This window comes from Botrytis porri (assembly GCF_014898465.1).
Source record: "Botrytis porri strain MUCL 3234 chromosome Unknown BPOR_007, whole genome shotgun sequence".
In the NCBI taxonomy this organism is placed as follows: domain Eukaryota; kingdom Fungi; phylum Ascomycota; class Leotiomycetes; order Helotiales; family Sclerotiniaceae; genus Botrytis; species Botrytis porri.
The window spans coordinates 318,095-336,599 of NW_024066081.1; the positions used below are offsets into that span (position 1 = coordinate 318,095).

Below are 18,505 nucleotides of genomic sequence, written 5' to 3' on the forward strand. Positions count from 1 at the left end.
AGTTGTTGGTTACATTAGGATTCTTCTCTGACTTACGATACATAATCAAAGCACCTCCTTCCATGGAAAAGTCATCCATAATACAGTCATCGATTACCGATCCATTCGCGAAATCAATCCAACGGAGAATACCATGTATGATCGAAGAGGGTTCCTACTGACCCTACTTGTGTCAGATGCGAGTATCTGATGGTTAGCTCCCATTTCCTTTCTAGGTGATACATGCCACATGGCTTTTGATCAATCATTGAGAAGACGGCTCGTTCATCTGGCCGTTAGAGATCTAGTACTTTTATCATGGCTCTGTGAAAACTTACTAGGAAATAACGTAAGGCTCGATCTAGCCATAATCGTTGAACCTTACGAACGATTGCCAACGTTCTTGGCGCATTGTCTGTTCTCAAGTTTCATCTTCTTCTACTCCATCGGCTCCCTTCTGTCCGTTTTTCTCGGCACAACTCAAACCCTTGATTGATTTGATTGACCTGGTTGACTTAATTGACTTGATTGACTTGGTTGTCATACATAGCAGACTTGTTATCGAAAACCTAAAAACGATTCAATCTCATATGAAATGAGATAGCAATCTGATGAAGACCACGGACTCTGTTTAATACCGAGGCTGTCTTTTCCGAACGGAAATCCTAATGTTCCAAAGTCCCAACCAAGGATTCCGAATGCCTGTTTCCCGAGTCGGTTCGATAGCTTGAAGTGCATCTTCCATTGAGTATTAAACACTAAACCTGTCGTAACAGCTTGCTACCAGGTTTTGCGAGATTAAATATGTACCAATCGTAAGAGTCCAGGTCTGATTTGCGAAGCAATGCGTGAATATGGTGTAAAGGTTCGGTTTCAGAATACTCCTGGAGTAGTTCATCCTCGAACTCGATAGTCATGGTTCTCGATGCTGTGAACAAGGGTGCTGCTACTGAACATGTATGGGGCTGTAGCGATAGTAGACGAATACCCAAGGGGAAATCTTGGGACAGGGTGGATTCAAGCTCCGCTCATACAGACTGGACCTCAAGAGACCTTGGAAATGAGCAGTTCTTGATCACATCATTGAAGATCAAGCCACATAGTTGCTTTGGGCACCTGGGCATGCCTTGATGTGCAGCTGGAGATTTACAGTCTGTGCTGTGTGGCTTTGTCTTAAAGCTGCTGAGGTATTTATCGATCTGAAGAGCCAAACGTCGTCGAACTAAGCCTTTCAATGTGATTTGAACAGACCTCTGATCATTCTTGAGGATCATTCCAATCAAAGCTCTCCAAAAAAGCCATCGGGTTTGAAGTCTGTCATTACAAATGCATGCTCCCCCTCAATGATGCTTAGATTTCCAGTATATGGATTCAAAGCAAGCAACCTCGGGTCATTGCATGGGAAAGAGTGATTTCCAGTCCATAACATATAATTTTCAAGTGCCGGTATCGAGATGGTTTGGAAAGAGGAGGAGGAAAGCTTGGAGGAACAGCATGATTGACGTACTTCACAAGCATACTCCACTTCTCCCATTAATGACAATCCAAAAACTACTATATGCTTGAGTCCAACGAGAAACAGATAGCAAAACAGTTGCTCGTAGATTACTGCGATGTATTCCAAAGTGTTGTAATTTGTGAAGCCCATCATGCCCCTCACTCAGCCCCTCACTCACGATAAGAGATAAGAATTTGTTTACTAATGTCATTATTGTTTGATCCATCATCGGAATCTCAACACCGTCTCCCACCGCGGAGTACAAACGCCGCTTCGGATTTTGATATATATGATTCATGGTACCGAGCAGAGTGATACAACCTCTTGTGAAGAAACATATCTTATATTTTGATACCCTTTTAGCATCATTTGACAGCCAGCTTTGACTTTCGTGATACATTACGTTTTGCCACTTCATCGTTCGATCTCACACATCCCTCACAGTCTTTCAACACACTTAGTTAAGATGGGTGAACACAAGCAAACGCAAGGCGGAATTAGAATTGCCATAGATGTACGTGGAACAAATCTCTATCATAGCTTTCGTTAGTCTGTGACACTTGTAGAAGGTAGACTGCATTATATTGATCCTATGGCATATTCCGGGCATTATGGTCTAGCCTTTGAACATCCAAGGAGATGTAAAGCAATTTCGTGGTTTTGGCAATTCCACAGCACTATGCTAACAATGAGCACAGCGTGGTGGAACCTTCACCGACTGTGTGGGAAATCCAGGCACGGGGAAGATGGAGGATGATGTGATTATCAAACTCCTATCTGAAGACCCTTCCAACTACGACGATGCCCCCCTGGAAGGTATCAGGCGGCTGATGTCCAAATTCCTCAATAAAGATATTCCTCGTGGAGAACCTTTAGATACTTCACAAATAGAATCCATTCGAATGGGAACCACCGTAGCTACGAACGCATTACTGGAAAGAAAGGGCGAAAAAATTGCTATGGTGGTGACGAAGGGATTCAAAGATTGTCTGGAAATTGGCAATCAATCAAGACCTAAGATTTTTGATCTCGCGATCAAAAAACCTGACGTCTTGTACGAATTTGTGGTGGAGATTGACGAACGGGTTACGTTGGAAGATTACGCTGAAGATCCGGAGCGAAGTATCACCAAAGTTGAAGCCAGTGGTACACAAGACCAAGATCTGGTGCGGGGTTTATCTTCCGAAGCTGTACGCATATTGCAGCGTCCTGAAGAACAAACCATCCGGTCACAATTACAGGAAGTTTTCGATAAAGGAATTAGAAGTATAGCAGTTTGTTTGATGCATGGTTATACATTCCCTGACCACGAAGCCTTGGTTGGTAAAATTGCGAAAGAGATTGGATTTGAGCATGTATCTCTCAGTCATGAACTGATGCCTATGATCAAATTGGTCCCGAGAGCCACATCGGCATGTGCTGATGCATATTTAACACCCGCGATCAAAAAGTATATCGCCGGATTTTCCAAAGGGTTTGAAGGTGGCCTCGGGGCGGAAAGCGTGAAGAATGCAAAGGGAGCAAAAGGAGCTCGGTGCGAGTTTATGCAGAGTGATGGAGGTCTGGTAGATGTGGACAACTTCTCGGGCCTTAAAGCAATTCTCTCGGGCCCCGCTGGAGGAGTTGTAGGATATGCACTTACTTCATATGACCCTCAGACTAAGATACCTGTAATTGGGTTTGATATGGGTGGTACCTCTACCGATGTCTCTCGATATGGCTCAGGAAGATATGAACATGTCTTTGAGACTACTACAGCCGGTGTGACTATTCAGTCTCCTCAACTCGATATCAATACTGTAGCTGCAGGTGGTGGTTCGCGTTTATTCTTTAAAAATGGTTTGTTCGTGGTTGGACCAGAATCAGCTGGTGCACATCCTGGACCTGCATGTTATCGAAAGGGAGGACCAGCTGCGGTTACCGATGCGAATCTTTTCTTAGGTCGACTCATTCCCGATTTCTTTCCAAAGATTTTCGGAAAGAATGAAGATGAGGGTCTCGATATTACAGCAAGTGAGAAGCTTCTTCAAGAACTGGCCGAACAAGTCAACAAGGAGATGGGTAAAAATATGACTGCTGATGAAGTCGCTTACGGATTCTTGACTGTCGCGAACGAAACCATGACCCGTCCCATCCGATCTTTAACCGAAGCGAAGGGTTTTGATACATCCAAGCACCGCCTCGCTACGTTTGGAGGTGCTGGTGGACAACATGCAGTTGCCATTGCTGAGAGCTTGGGTATACGTCAGATACTTGTTCATCGCTATTCATCGGTCCTGTCAGCGTATGGTATGGCTTTAGCTGATGTAGTCGACGAGGAACAAGAACCAGAATCAAAGATATGGTCTGATGATGGAGAGTCACGAGATTACTTGAAGAAGAAAATCGAGGAGCTCGAACAAAAGTCGACCAATGCCCTAAAATCACAAGGCTTCCAAGATAGTTCTATAGTTCACGAGCAATATCTAAATATGAGATACCGTGGTACTGAATCTGCATTGATGGTTGTCAAACCTGAGAAGCAAGATGTAGAGGAATTTGGTGGTGATGAATGGGCTTACGGAAAAGCTTTCATCAAACAGCATCAACAAGAGTTCGGTTTTACTTTACCCGATCGAGATATCATTGTAGACGATGTTCGAGTTCGTGGTATTGGAAAGAGCTTTGAGGGGCTTGAAAAGACGGTGGATCAACAATTGAAGGAGATCAACCCTAAGGATGTTGAAACTGGCAAAAAAGAGTACAAGAGGTCTCAAGTATACTTTGAGGGTGGCCGACAAGATACCCCCATTTACAAGCTGGAAGATCTTGATACTGGTGACCGAATCAAGGGACCAGCAATTCTTGCAGATGGAACACAGACTGTTGTCATTACTCCCGGTGCAAGCGCATTGATAATCGAAACGCACGTAGTGATAAACATTGGTGAACATGAAAGCAAAGACAAGTAAGTTTTGCAGCAATATTATGTGGTAATAGGACATGTTTGCTAATAATTCTCAGATCCTCGGCCAAAGATGAAACAGAATCAGTAGACCCTATCATGCTTAGTATCTTTGCTCATAGGTTCATGGCCATTGCAGAACAGATGGGTAGAGCACTTCAAAAAACCAGTGTCAGCACAAACGTCAAGGAGAGGCTCGACTATTCATGCGCATTGTTCGACTCTACTGGTGGATTAGTAGCTAATGCTCCACATCTTCCAGTCCATCTGGGCTCAATGTCTACCTGCGTCAAACGTCAAGCTGAGATTTGGAAAGGCAAGCTTGTCAAAGGAGACGTTATAGTTTCCAATCATCCTGAATATGGAGGAACACATCTTCCTGATATTACTGTCATCACCCCTGCTTTTGACCCGGCCGGTGATAAAATTCTTTTCTACGTCGCTTCTAGAGCCCATCATGCTGATATTGGTGGTATTCTTCCCGGTAGTATGCCTCCACACTCAAGAGAATTATACCAAGAAGGAGCCGCAATCAAGTCTGAGAAACTAGTTAGTGCAGGTCACTTTAATGAGGAAAGAATGACACAGCTTCTCCTTCACGAACCTGCACAGTATCAAGGATGCAGTGGAACACGATGTTTGGCAGATAATATCTCAGATCTCAAAGCTCAAATTTCTAGTAACATGAAGGGCATCAATCTTATCAGTACTTTGATTGAGGAATATGGCGAGGAAGTGGTAAACTTTTATATGGTTAATATTCAGAATAACGCCGAGCTTAGTGTGAGAAATCTCCTGAAAGATGTTAGCAAGCGATTCGAAGGACAAGATCTATCTGCAATCGACTACATGGATGACGGTAGCCCGATCCAATTGAAAATCACAATTGATGCAGAAAAAGGAGAAGCGGTATTCGATTTCGAGGGAACAGGTCCAGAAGTATACGGTAAGTGCTTTACCAAATCTCCATCTACCTCCCCACCAACTAACAAACCTCAAGCAAACACCAACGCCCCCCAAGCCGTAACCTACAGCGCAATCATCTACTGCCTCCGCAGTCTCATCAGTGAAGACATCCCCCTCAACCAAGGCTGTCTCAAACCAATCACCGTCCTCATCCCACCCAAATCCTTCCTCTCCCCCTCAGACAAAGCCGCCGTTGTAGGCGGCAACGTCCTCACCTCTCAACGCGTCACAGACGTCATTCTCCGCGCCTTTCGCGCCTGCGCCGCCTCCCAAGGCGACTGCAATAATCTCACCTTCGGCTTCGGCGGCAACGTCGACGGCCAAAAACACGTCAAGGGTTTCGGATACTACGAAACTATCGCCGGTGGAAGCGGTGCCGGAAAACACTGGGATGGAACAAGTGGTGTGCATACGCACATGACGAATACGCGCATCACAGACGCGGAAGTCTTCGAACGCCGCTATCCGGTTTTGTTGAAAGAATTTTCTCTCCGCGCTGGAAGTGGAGGAGAGGGAAAATATAGGGGTGGAGATGGAGTCATCCGCGATATCGAATTTAGAATCCCGGTTCAGGTATCTATTTTGAGTGAGAGAAGAGTCTACAGACCGTATGGGCTTGAGGGGGGCGCAGACGCACAATGCGGGTTGAATATCTGGGTGCGGAAGGTGGCGAGGAGTGATAGGGGGAGATCGGATTTATTGTTGCGGGAGCCGGAGTCTGAAACTAAGGAAAAAGAAACCCAAGAAACACAGTACGAAGAACGCCGCATCAATCTCGGGGGTAAAAATACCGCGGCCATGAAAGCGGGAGAGCGCATTATTATTCACACACCTGGAGGTGGCGGGTGGGGAAAAGCGGGTGAAGAGAGGGAGGTGGATCAGAGGAGCGATCCGAAGGCGTCGTGGAAGGGGGGCAGTTTTGCGAGTAGGGAGGAGATGGCTTTGCAGGCTTGATTCTTTCTTTTGATGGGCAGGGCGATGGGGAGGGGAGGGAGAATTCTAGCAGGTTTTGTTTACAATAGTATCTAATAGTTATCAAAACAAGTATATTTACCTACCTATCGCTTTCATAAAGTGAGTAAATGAGTGCAGTGCAATATAGCATTTAGTATAATGTAGCTATAGTAGTTTGTTTTCATGAAAAACGCGCTGTCTCATCATCAAATCAAATCAAATCAAATCAAATCATCAAGAATCCACCCTTTTCTTTCTCGTGCTCTCGCATGAGATGAAAATAACTACCAATGCTTTTCTATTGTCCTACAGTCATTGATTCGCCTGTACACACTTTTTACTAAATATCATCAACTAGCATGGCTATCGTAATTTCTCACCATCCATCCATCCATCCACCGATTTGGAAATCCGCTTTCCCTTTCCATCCCATTCCATTCCATCTTATCCCATCCCACCACATCAACTAATTTACTGCATCTTCTCTGCTGTTGCCATCAAAGAACCTAGAAGGAAGGAAGTGTTAGAGCTCTCATTTTCGCAAGATCGTTTCACAGGGGAATGGATGAAAGAAAGAAAGGAAGGAAGAAACACAAAAAAACAAACATACCAATGAAGGTGACCACCAAGCGACTTCTAACTTGACAAATATCCTCCGGAACCAACCAAATTGTTGCACCCATCTTTCTCGCAATACTGATACTCAACTTAGCGTTCATGTAAGCATCATCCTCGGTTCTTCCTGGTGTTACGAGATCGTAATCAACGTAACTGCTCTTCATCCCGTTCAAAACATCGAGAAGGAAGACACCAGTTCCAATTGATTGATCCTTGAAAGAGCGGATAGTAGAACTCTTTCCACCCTTCTGTGACATGTTGTTTGCCCACTTGATCATTTCTGCATCTGAAATTTCGCGCTTGCCAAGACGTTGAGCGAGGGCTGTGAGGGTTTCGGAAATATCTCTGCGCATCAATTGCCAGACGAGACCAAGAGTGAGAGTTCGTTGACCATCGTAAATATCTGCTCCTTGCACGCCGACCAAGGAGAAACGGTTTTGCTTCCCTAGTTCGATAGCGTAGTTTGTGTTTTCTAGAGCCTTAAATCTCGACATCTCTCCACCAGCAGGCACTTTGTTCACATGACGCCAGTTAACAGAGCCCTTGATAACTTTGTCGTATGCCTGCAAAATAATAGTACCATCTTTGAGATCTTCGTATAGCGAGTTTACACCTGGTTGCACATCAAGACTGTTCAACCAGAGAGTGAAGACTCTCGCTTCTCTCTCGCCCTCAGCATCGAAATCATCAACCTGGGCTTTTTCTTCCTCTGTGATAGGATCCAGTGCTGGACGGGTATTGAAGAGATTGGCAACGAAAGCCAAGTTCAACTTAGGGTTTCCTGCCACCAGGGAGCTAGGTGTAAGGAACTTTCGGCAGTCTAATTTATCGGCGTTCTGTAAAACTTGCTCTGCTCTCTGATGAAGATCGCGTGTTTGTAATGGTGCTCGGTCGCAACACTCCGGCGCAATCTGAGAAAGAAGAACAGTGTAATTTTCAGCATCCTTTACATCGCTGGAAAAGTTCGCAACTCTAATAGAATGTTAGTAAGCTCTAGATACTCTTGAGATTGATCTTACCTTCGTGGCCAATTTGCGGCCTTCAAATGATAATTGACCCATCTGAGTAAGATTTGCTCAGGGGGCAATCTCAAAAATTGTTCCAGTGTCTCGTCGTCTTCCAAGAGTCTGTATAACTCAGGATGAAGCTTGATATCAATCTTGTTCAACAGACCTCTTCTGATGACCTGCCAAATCAGACCCAAAATCAAATGTTCCCGAACTTCGATAATGTCTCCACTACCAATATTGACCACCGAGCAACCAATACCCTTCGCAGATTCAATAACGATGTTGTTGTTCTCGGTCATATGGAATGCGTTAAGGGTCTTGATCTTCCTTCCGGGACGATTCAGCACACGCTCATCAATAGTATCCGGTACACTGTCGTTGATCAATTTAGCTAATACGAGACCATCCTTGCACTCGTCGAACATCTCAAAGGTATCTGTAGGAAATGGTAGACGCGAGCCAATATCTGCGTCGCCTGCCAACACTGCGTTGATATGACGGGTAAATTCTGTTCGCTCATCTTCGTTGATGGTATGGGTAACGTTCGAAGAAGATCCTTGGACTTGAATACGACCGCTGACGCTTGCCTTTGAAGCATGCCCGCTTCCAGCTCCTCCGGTTTGTTGCGATACAATTCCTCCACGAGCAGGACTCTGTGGACCAGTTGACATGCGCTGCTGTGCTGGTGAAGAAACGCGGAGTTTTGAGATAAGCTTGGATTTGATTAGTCGACATTCTTCAATGTGCCAGATAAGTGTTTGCCTAAACTTACTCCTACATAATCTTCCAGCTCGACTCTTCGAGATGAATCAAGCTCGACCTCTTTCAAAGCTTGTCTAACAACATCGTATGGTTGTCTTTCACTGCCTTGTGTAGCTTTAATAGCCGTGGCCTCGTCAATGTATCCCTTATCGTCAACGTCGAGTTTACGGAAAGCATCTTGGAGACCGAAGATCTCATCTTGTTGGAATTGAGGATACTTCCTATAAATGAAGCCAGGTTAGACAAACGCAGCCTCGAGCCAATCAATCGGTCTCTTGGACTGTTCACATACCTCTGCAACTTAATGATATTCATCTTTGCGGATTGTTATTCTGGTCTTGACTTTCGCAGTCCAAAAGACTTGAATTGTTGGGTCCGTAATTCAGGAGGCAGGTTGAGATACCTATCGGTATTAGGTAGCTGTGGATACCCCTCCTAGTTTATGTCACTATAAATACTGAAGCCGGCGCAAGATGTTGCAAAACACGTAACAATTGTGAATTGTACCAAACCAATAATTGTTTCTTGGTCGGAATTGGATTATGGAGGAAGAAGAGGAAGAGGAAGCCAGATTCTGGATTATTTCAAAGGTTTATGGAGGAGTTTTGAGTTCAAATTATGGCTCAATGCATATCACAATGTGAAATTGAGATGATGCGATGCACAGCCTAAACCCCGCTGACGTTTCTGGGCAGCGGTTTGTCTCGCACTCGTACAACCAACCGGTCTGTCTGTTCACCAGTTCCATCTCTCTCAGGGTTCTTTCGATTTCCTTGATATTCCTGAGCAATTCCTGCACATTTCCATTTGGATAGCCTTGGGCTTAAACAGGTAATTATAGGTCTACTATATCCTTTGTCCGAATAAGAGTATTTATTGACAGCATGCGAAATCCCAAGACTTTGTTACACGCGTATACGTACATTTTCGCCATTGCTGACGACTACCCCTTCGCCGCAGTCCAGGCAACTGAATATTGACAATGAGTACCGTCGCCATGGATAACCCAACGGAAGAATTGATCCACGTCAAGAAAGTATGGGATAATATGAAAGGCAACAGTCCCATCTACGACTTCCTTCTCGCACATGTTGAAATCATATCGGCTACCAAAGGTCTGGTTATCTCGCGCTTGACGGTGGAAAACAATCATGTCAATTCTCGAGGTACCATTCACGGGGCAGTGAGTGCAAGTTTGGTCGACTGGTCTGGAGGTCTTGCGATTGCTTCACATGGATTGGAGAAGTCTGGGGCAAGCATTGATATTCACGTCACTTATATTGGGACTGCTCAGTTGGGGGATGTCTTGCATATTGAGGCCACGGCGTCGAAAGTTGGAAGATCACTTGCTTTTACCACGATTAGAATCAGTAAGCTAGTCGATGGCCAGCCAGGACCTATGGTAGCGACGGCGTCACATACAAAATACATACAAACCAAGTAAAGAGGGTAAGCAGATGGCTAGCCAGCGGAAGTGGTAGCGGATGCGAATGGTAGAGCATAGATAGAGATAGACAGGGATAAATCATCAATACCGCCATCTTGTTGGAGCCTGGCATGAGATACAAACTCTATGCATGTTCGGTCTCATTCGAATGGCGAAGAATAGGACTGGTCTTCTTAAATAATTAGATTTGAATGCCCGCTCATGACATGACTTTGCGTGGTGTTCCGAGTGTTTAGAAGGAGACTACAAGATTGAAGAGAAACGTTCAGACGATAAGAAATTTTTAGATTATGACTTTTTTTTGCTCCCCGCTATTAAAGTAAAGACCTTCAACGATTTTACATGAGAATTTTTATTTCGAAACACAACCCGCATAGCAACTTTTCAACGTATAAATCAATATTAAATCAGTTACTTTTCTTTACTTTACACAAACATGGATACTTGCAAACTCTGCTCGGAAAGTTTGACCGTCCAACTCGACCCAGAGGAGTTGGAGCAATTTGAAGGTGGAAGCTCTTCTATGGGAAGCGTTCCAGATGACCTTCAGTTGATTTGCGGATGCCATATGCATTGGTAAGAATATGTTTTGGTTGTTCTCGTTCTGAAAGTTCCAAGTTTATTTCTATTTCCTTTCATAATGCCTGAGACTTGAAGCATTTGAACCAGATATACATGTGGAATATATTCTTTGCGTGGAAGTTAGCTTAAAGGTAGTTCTTCGAGGGGTATATTGTACATCTCTAATCGGATGTATTCATACCATAATCGTCCAAAGCATACAAAAGAAAGCATTTCTCAAGGGACACCGCTCTCTAGCGTTGGTCATGATGGTCTTTGGCCAACGGATTCGCCTTTGACCTCACAAAGATACCTCTTGTTTTTCACGTGCCGTTCTATGCTTCATCATTCGAGCATGTGAAATTTGCCATTGATCTACCGACTTTATCAGTTGACTTACTAACTCTCACGTAGGCAATGTCTTTTGGATGAATCTCCTCAAATTTTGAATAAGCTCCATTGTCCTTCATGTGATAGTTCGATTGCAACTTCAGTGGCTTCAGCTTCAAGATCAGTCTCTGGAATCCGAGTTCCTACGAGATATCACAATGAGGGAGGCGTTCAAGAAGATCTTGACATCTTGCCTCTTATCACTGAAGAAGCCTATCTCGATGAACACCCAGAAGCACGCCCCGCTCGAGCGTTCATGACGATGTGTGCCGAGGGTGATGTTTTTGGAATTAATGATCTACTCAGTGCAGTAGATGATGACGAGGATGGAGAAGGACTATCGGCAAAGCCCATTCTGCGTTATCAAGATCCTTTGGATGAGATGAAAAGTGGTTTGCATGTGGCAGTTGAAAAAGGACAGGAAGAAATCATCTGGCTGCTGTTATGGCTCGCTTCAACTCTTCCAACCAATATCTTTCCGGAACAAATCACTCAAATGGCAGAGACGATGGGTATAGGACGTGATACTGCTGATGGAGAAGATATCCGGAATCTTCGGGATGCTCAAGGACAATTGGCAAGCGATGTGGCAAGAAATACTGGCAATGTTCTTCTCACTGATTTGTTGTCTGCAAACTTGCCGTGATCCGTCTGATAGGGATTATGATGTAAATATGAAAGGGGAAAAGCGATGGATTTGTATTCTGCAAGTTCAGTAGATTGGGACTTGCCGTGGATATTCTAAGTATGCATGAAATGAATGGAAATTGTGTTCCGCTGCTGCCGGTAGTTGTGATATGTATTCGTGACAATGCGTCCATACCGGCACCTAGGTAGGTAGATGGCTCTTATCAGATTCTAGGAGATCTAGACAGGGCTGAAGGGGTAAATGGCACGCTGGGGGCACGGGACATGACGCGGACGACGGCACCCCAAAACTCCGTGAATTTACGTCATTTTTATCAAGTTTTTCGCATTAATAAGCCGTGAAATTACGAGAGTTTACGGGAGTTTACGGGAGTTTACGAGAGTTTACGATGGGTTCCAATAACGAACACTCCCAAGTACTGGGTAAAGGTGCCGTCAGATGCCTAGATTGTCATTTTAGACTTATTATTACTAGGTACTCCACATGATGCAGCTGGGCCTGGCCTTTAAATTACAGTTTACAGTTCCGAAGATTCCTAATAAATTATTCGAAACCTTTCTTCTTTCTTTCATCACTCTGATCCCTAATTGAACGTCACTCATCACTTGACAAGTGGCCGATCGGATCCCTTTCCGCGTATGGACGAAAGTGCCTTTCCAATGATACCTATGACTCAAGTTCACCATGAAAGGAAAGGAGACGAAGAGAACTAACTGAGAGTTATGACAATTATCATCTCAAGAATCTCACAAAGTTCATCGGCCTTTCTTTGTGCGATATGCGATATGCGATGGACGATATAAGATATACGATATACGATATACGACGTGCGATGTGCGATGTACGATGTACTCCATGTGCCATATGCCATATGCCAAGCTTCATCGTGCCCCTCAATTCTCTGCAGTAAGTACACTACAGACTCACAGTGAAGAGGTCTCAGGTAAGAAGGTTAAAACTTAATCATCAGTCATACCATTCGGAGACTTAAGGAAATGACAATGTGCGCGCGAGATACATGCTACTTCCGTTTTTTCCTTTACCTTTCCGGCTCTTCCATCTCTATCGTGCTTTTTCCTGAAATGTGATCTCGTCGGTATCTAACTAGTACCAAGCTATTGTTTCACAGGTACAGATACTATAAAGCTTTTTTTTATCCTCTTTTGACAGTCACAGTATTTTGTTCCATTGATTTTCTATCAATCTTGCAATCTTTGTACCTGCATCCTGCATCCTGCACAGCACCGGCATTTACCTATTCAGCCTCAATATATTTCCTTCCTCGGCAACACAGCAGTCTGAGCCATTTGGATTGATTTACTTGAGCACCAAATAGCAATACCTCGGAATACTTTGAATCGTCAAAGTATACGCCTTCTGCAGTATTACCTGCGTCTAGGTTACTAACAAATCATTGAGGTTAAAGCATGATTGAGACTAGTCATTGAGGTACGGCTAATAAGCAATCATTTGGGAACAGCCTTGCTACAGGTTCGCTCTCATTATTTCTCTTATTCTGGGACACCGAGTGGGTTTAATACCGCACCATAGAAAGTTCGCAGGAAGTTCGCAAGAAGTTCTTGGCTAACACTCTACTAGTTAGTCCTCTCTCTTGCGCCTCTTGACTCAAACAAGATCTCCGAATATAAATCCCAATCACCCTCTCTCGTCCTGGAACAAGCTTTCTCTCAATATAGCTTGACAAGATGGTTAGAATGGCATCCACGACTGCCCCCCCTCCCATGACGATGTCCTTTCCCTCAGATCCAGCACACCCAACTCAGCATTCATCAGATGAACATTCGAGGAAAAATGGAGTTGGCAACTCCAAACCAATACAAACACCCAATTCTCCCAGCCGCCGTAAAGATTCGCAATCTCTGCAAATGGCGTTGGAAACAGTTGATAGAAAGTGGCGAGAGTCCTCGGAGAGTGATAGTTTGGAGGATTATGATACTTTAGAACCAGATCCGACGTCCATGGTTACAAGGGGGGAGGGTGGAATCCTCGACACCGATATTGATTTGCCGGAAATACCACAGACGGTTTATGCAGAACTAAAAGTTCAGTCCCAACAATCATGGCAAGGCACGAAAAGGCGCAAAAGTATCCCGGTCACTCTCAACAAGCTTCAGAAAAATGGGCAAGGAATTTATACTTTTAAAGCGGATGACAATGAGCTACGGGATCTTCTAAAAGGCACCGTTGCGCACTATGCACAAGATGTCGCGTCAGGAGAATCAAAGAAACGGACAAAATTCAGTGACTGTGAGTTCTTTCAAACTCTGAATATCTTAAAATGAACGAAAGGTCATCGAGTGGTGTTGAATGGATGTCGTACATATATAATTTTCCGCAATAACTCGTTGCTAATTGACTCAAACAGTGGTTTTTACTAAGAAGTTCACTGCCTTCGATCGACACAACAATATCATTGCCGACTCACCTTTCCATGGTTTCTTCACGTTGGGCTGGCTGGCGTTCGTTGTTTTCGTACTCCAACTTGCCTTTGCGAATTGGCGAGTGCATGGAAATATACTTGGGACTAATGAAATTATGAAAATGATGTTCCACCGAGACCTCATAGTTCTTGGTCTGTCTGATGGTGTTATGTGTTTCTCTACGGGGTTCGGACTTGTTTTACAGGAGTCAATATACCGGGGATACATTGACTGGAATAGAGAAGGGTGGATCATTCAGAGTGTGAGTCTATTATCGATTGATATGAAAGTTAGGAATAGTTTACTAAATGTAATTCTGGATAGGCTTGGGAAATAATTTATCTCTCAATGGTGATAAGTTGGACACTGTTTCGTGAGTGGCCATGGACACATACAGTAAGTGACTAATTTCGAATTGAATCCAATTATGTTCCAGAATTAATCCAAGCACTACTTCGAAAAAAATGGTGTTCTGTGGTCTTTCCCCTGATTCATTCGCTTACAACATCCCTTCGGATAGGTCTTCTTTGTCCTTCATGGGATTGTCATGTTGATGAAACAACACTCTTACGCTTTTTACAATGGTCACCTATCAGAGCAGTATAAGGCTCGTTCTAAGCTTCAACGTAAATTGAAGCAGCTTGATGATATTTCGCCGATACAGACACCTTCCGCCACAACACCAGCCGCTTCTGCATTGTCTACTTCTTATCTTGAAGCTGGACCTACGTCCGATGACATCTATCAGAGAGTATCCGATCGAAGGCGTTCTATTGTCGACTCTGCTACTGACCAAGTAGCCGCTGCTATTGATTCTGGTGAGCCTCTTGACGTTGATCAAGTCCAGACGTTCGCACGAATTCTGAAATGGGAGATCGACTTCTTGGGGAAAGAACTCGAAGGGAAATGTACGACAACCAAGAATCAGTACCCCAAGAATCTCAGTTTAGTCAATCATTACGAGTACATCGTTCTTCCAACTTTGGTTTATGAGCTCGAATATCCACGATCCGATGACATCGATTGGTATAATGTAGCTGAGAAAAGTATCGCGACGGTTGGTCTCTTAATCGTCATGAACCTTATTTCGCAAACTTATATTTATCCTATTGTGGTTAAAACGATCAAGATGAAAGAATCAAATCTAACATCTCTCGAGCGCCTCCATCATTTTCCGGGTATAGTCAGCGACTTAGCCTTCCCATTTCTGGCTGAATATATCTTGACATGGTATGTGATTTGGGAATGTATTCTCAATCTCCTCGCCGAATTAACCTGCTACGCCGATCGAGGCTTTTACGAAGCCTGGTGGAATTCAGTATCTTGGGATCAATTCGCACGCGATTGGAATCGACCGGTTCATAATTTCCTCCTGCGCCACGTTTACCATTCCTCGATTTCGAGTCTAAGAGTTGACAAAAAGATGGCGACGCTTATTACTTTTTTCCTCAGCGCTTGTGTTCATGAGCTCGTTATGTGGTGTATCTTTAAGAAATTGAGGGGATATCTACTGGTGTTGCAGATGTGTCAGATTCCCTTGACGATTATGAGTCAGACGAAGTGGATGAAGGGGAGAAAGGCGTTGGGGAATGTACTTTTTTGGATAGGGATTTTTACCGGACCAAGTCTTTTGTGTAGTCTTTATTTGGTTATTTAGATGGTTCGATGCTTAAGCTTTTGTATATTATGGGGATTTGGCGTTTGGCATGAGAGGCATGGGTAGGTGTTTGGGGCTCTTGCGTCTTTGATATCATAGATGGTTTGGAGAAAGGGTTTCGGAGTGAGCATTGGATGATGATTGTGATTTGTGGTTATGATTATGATGGCAATGTATGTAATATATATGATATAATATTAGAACTTTTATTAGTATTGTGGTACCTAGTCGATATTGAGTGCTTAGAAATTAGAATGTAAGGGGGAATGCTCCTCGATATCTCAGCCGTAAACGCTATCACTCAGTGAGTGTTCCTTCTCGAGATCAAAATCGAAGTCCAGAACATCCTCAGCATATCTCACTTCCTTTTCGGCAGGCCCACCCTCAATATTAATACCCCCCCACAAACGCTTCTTCTGAGCAGTTTAAATGATGTTTGATTTTACACTTCTCGCTTGGCGCAACGTGTTGGTTAACCAGAGATCTACGGCAAGAATCGTATCATCTTACTTGGAGGTGTTTATCATTCAGCACATTAAAATTTTCGAAGCGAAGCACTGGAGATGGATAATGGCATCAAGCTCTGAGCATGGCTTATCACAGGCTACTGGTCCGCAAATCCCAGATGACAAAAGACGACATTCGCCGAAGAAACAGGTTCTTCTCATGATATTGAAAGGCCTGTGGCTTCTCTTCCTACGGCGGTCAACTCAGTGCCAATTGATAGCGAAATTACTTATCCCGAAGGTGGTCGCGATGCCTGGTCAGTGGTTCTAGGTGCATTGTGTGGCTTGACCGCATCGTTGGGTATTTATAATACAGCTGGAGTATTCGAGTTCGTCATCTCGGAATTTATATTACTAGAAGAATCGTCCTCTACGCTCGGCTGCATATACTCAATCTATGCCTTTGTGAATTGGATCCGTGGGGTGCAAATTGGACCAACGTTTGATGACATGGGCCCTCGTGGACTGCTCGTTGCAGGAACCATTTGCACGCTTTTTGGAATCTTCGCGTTTGGCTTTTGTATAGGTAATATTGGATTTCCTGTGCCGCTCCACGCATTACACATTCTAGTATGGTGACTGCTCGAAGGTCGCACACTCGCTTATCTGCCCCTGATGAGATCTTTCCGGTCATCTCAGCAGCTCTGTGCAGCACTGACTGTAATACAGAATATCATCAGATCATTCTATCCTTCTCCATATTGACCGGTATCGGCTCATCTCTTCTCCTCACCCCGTCAATGGGCTGCGTTGCTCATTGGTTCATGGAGCGTCGCGGTCTCGCTAGCGATATAGCTTTTGTAGGAGGTGGCTTTCTATTTCCCCTTATGATACAGTCACTCCTCCCTCAAGTTGGGTGGGGAAGGTCGATTCGGATTCTCGGGTTTGTGCTGCTCGTGCTTTGCGCTGTGAACGTGACATTTTGCCGAAGTAGAGATCCACCACGTAAAGGAGCTGCAACTACTTAGCGAGACACATTACCAGACCCACAGATCTTCATGGATGGAACAGGAGCTATGGCTATTACCACTGCTGGAGTCCTGTGAGTGTCGATTTTTGAGCGCAAATATCCCGTTTCTTGGATTTTTCCAGGGGTTGTGACACAATGTGCCTACAGCTTTTGGGATTGTCCAGTGCTCTTGAAAGTATGTAGATTAGGCATACTAACTTCAAGACGTTGATCTATAATTTGGCAAATCTGGCATATTTCATACCCATCACATATATACCAAGCGATTACATCGATCGACGATATCTGTCTCAAGGAGAGGCCTTGACTGGATCAGCGGCGTTTACATATCGACTTCTTGCGATTCTTAACGCCGCTTCATGCATTGGCCGGTGCATAGCGGGCGACCTGGCCGATCGATTTGGACGATACAATACTATGATTGTCTCATTGTTCCTCTGCACGATATCAGTTCCATGTTTTTGGTTACCAGACATACTCCTACTCAACCTGAGTGATGACGCCCTCTTAATAATCTTTGTAAGATTACTACTATTTGGGTTTGTCAGTGGTTGCAATGTCAGCTTGACACCAATCTGTTTAGGCCAGCTCTGCGAAACTCAAGAATATGGACGATAATACGCAAGCTGCTTTACGGTAGTAGCTTTTGGTGTCTTGGGAAGCATCCCTATCGCTAGGGGCCTTCTTGATGAAGTAGAGGCTACAGGGAAAGAAAGGTATTAGGGCGCCGCTCTTTTCACCGGACTTAGCTATGTGGCTGCCCTACTGTGTTTAATATGGGCCAAGATCAAAGTAAAGGGGTGGGGTTAGAGGACAAAGTGGTAGAGAGTGAAGCTTGCAGCGTTATAAGCAGGGCTAGCTTCTTCTCTTCCGCTTAGTAGGTTTTTGCCCCTCTCGCTGGGCAATCTGAGATTTACCTTTGTGATCGACTTACTGTGCTTCGGTTATACATGACATTGAGGAAAATCGGTGTATTGAGAAGCCAATATTTCATCATCGCTCATCTACATCTCATCTCGTCAACTGGTCGATGTTATTACTCGTAAATCAAGTAGTGGTAGTGGGGTATGAAGTTCAAATAAAGCCTGAACACATTGACGGGACAAGCCGAAAAGTATCGTCATAACGTCAAATTTGTATTCTTATCCCCAAT

The 18,505-nt window shown here is 44.2% G+C and overlaps 7 protein-coding genes across 7 annotated transcripts; 6 read left to right on the plus strand and 1 right to left on the minus strand.

The window, feature by feature from the left end:
* Positions 1–1,943: 1,943 nt before the first annotated feature.
* EAF01_005452 (uncharacterized protein) lies at positions 1,944–6,341 on the plus strand (the record flags this gene model as incomplete). Its single annotated transcript, XM_038913705.1, has 4 exons — positions 1,944–1,991; positions 2,176–4,424; positions 4,481–5,367; positions 5,422–6,341. The coding sequence occupies 4 exons, from the start codon at positions 1,944–1,946 to the stop codon at positions 6,339–6,341; spliced, it is 4,104 nt and encodes a 1,367-aa protein (XP_038770154.1).
* A 97-nt stretch (positions 6,342–6,438) lies between these two features.
* Positions 6,439–11,967, minus strand: EAF01_005453 (uncharacterized protein). Its single transcript, XM_038913706.1, has 7 exons — positions 10,942–11,967; positions 9,628–10,867; positions 9,024–9,559; positions 8,742–8,952; positions 7,979–8,682; positions 6,952–7,931; positions 6,439–6,847 (listed from the first exon to the last, which is right to left on the minus strand). Exons 3-7 carry the CDS (start codon positions 9,044–9,046, stop codon positions 6,813–6,815), a joined length of 1,953 nt encoding a protein of 650 aa, XP_038770155.1. The 5' UTR covers positions 9,047–9,559; positions 9,628–10,867; positions 10,942–11,967; the 3' UTR covers positions 6,439–6,812.
* On the plus strand, positions 9,714–10,175 carry EAF01_005454 (uncharacterized protein; the record flags this gene model as incomplete). The annotated part of the gene is made up of 1 exon (XM_038913707.1): positions 9,714–10,175. One exon carries the CDS (start codon positions 9,714–9,716, stop codon positions 10,173–10,175), a length of 462 nt encoding a protein of 153 aa, XP_038770156.1.
* On the plus strand, positions 10,615–11,775 carry EAF01_005455 (uncharacterized protein; the record flags this gene model as incomplete). Its single annotated transcript, XM_038913708.1, has 2 exons — positions 10,615–10,754; positions 11,154–11,775. The coding sequence occupies 2 exons, from the start codon at positions 10,615–10,617 to the stop codon at positions 11,773–11,775; spliced, it is 762 nt and encodes a 253-aa protein (XP_038770157.1).
* Positions 11,968–12,185: 218 nt separating the features above from the next.
* Positions 12,186–16,091, plus strand: EAF01_005456 (uncharacterized protein). Its single transcript, XM_038913709.1, has 7 exons — positions 12,186–12,200; positions 12,253–12,721; positions 12,894–13,269; positions 13,378–14,046; positions 14,165–14,481; positions 14,544–14,615; positions 14,740–16,091. The coding sequence occupies exons 4-7, from the start codon at positions 13,485–13,487 to the stop codon at positions 15,874–15,876; spliced, it is 2,088 nt and encodes a 695-aa protein (XP_038770158.1). The 5' UTR covers positions 12,186–12,200; positions 12,253–12,721; positions 12,894–13,269; positions 13,378–13,484; the 3' UTR covers positions 15,877–16,091.
* A 410-nt stretch (positions 16,092–16,501) lies between these two features.
* On the plus strand, positions 16,502–17,350 carry EAF01_005457 (uncharacterized protein; the record flags this gene model as incomplete). The annotated part of the gene is made up of 3 exons (XM_038913710.1): positions 16,502–16,533; positions 16,556–16,952; positions 17,063–17,350. The coding sequence occupies 3 exons, from the start codon at positions 16,502–16,504 to the stop codon at positions 17,348–17,350; spliced, it is 717 nt and encodes a 238-aa protein (XP_038770159.1).
* A 30-nt stretch (positions 17,351–17,380) lies between these two features.
* On the plus strand, positions 17,381–17,970 carry EAF01_005458 (uncharacterized protein; the record flags this gene model as incomplete). Its single annotated transcript, XM_038913711.1, has 3 exons — positions 17,381–17,424; positions 17,500–17,527; positions 17,557–17,970. The coding sequence occupies 3 exons, from the start codon at positions 17,381–17,383 to the stop codon at positions 17,968–17,970; spliced, it is 486 nt and encodes a 161-aa protein (XP_038770160.1).
* Between the last annotated feature and the right edge of the window lie 535 nt (positions 17,971–18,505).

What these genes read in the sequence shown, in the direction of transcription:
- EAF01_005453 (XM_038913706.1), bottom strand. Translation starts at nt 9,046, where the DNA reads ATGAATATCATTAAGTTGCAGAG. An exon ending in AATATCATTAAGTTGCAGAG is followed by an intron (nt 8,953 to 9,023) that starts GTATGTGAACAG and finishes CTTCATTTATAG; the next exon opens with GAAGTATCCTCAATTCCAAC. An exon ending in CTTGGTGGTCACCTTCATTG is followed by an intron (nt 6,848 to 6,951) that starts GTATGTTTGTTT and finishes CCTTCCTTCTAG; the next exon opens with GTTCTTTGATGGCAACAGCA.
- EAF01_005456 (XM_038913709.1), top strand. Translation starts at nt 13,485, where the DNA reads ATGGTTAGAATGGCATCCACGACTGCCCCCCCTCCCATGACGATGTCC. An exon ending in ACGGACAAAATTCAGTGACT is followed by an intron (nt 14,047 to 14,164) that starts GTGAGTTCTTTC and finishes TGACTCAAACAG; the next exon opens with TGGTTTTTACTAAGAAGTTC. An exon ending in AAGGGTGGATCATTCAGAGT is followed by an intron (nt 14,482 to 14,543) that starts GTGAGTCTATTA and finishes AATTCTGGATAG; the next exon opens with GCTTGGGAAATAATTTATCT.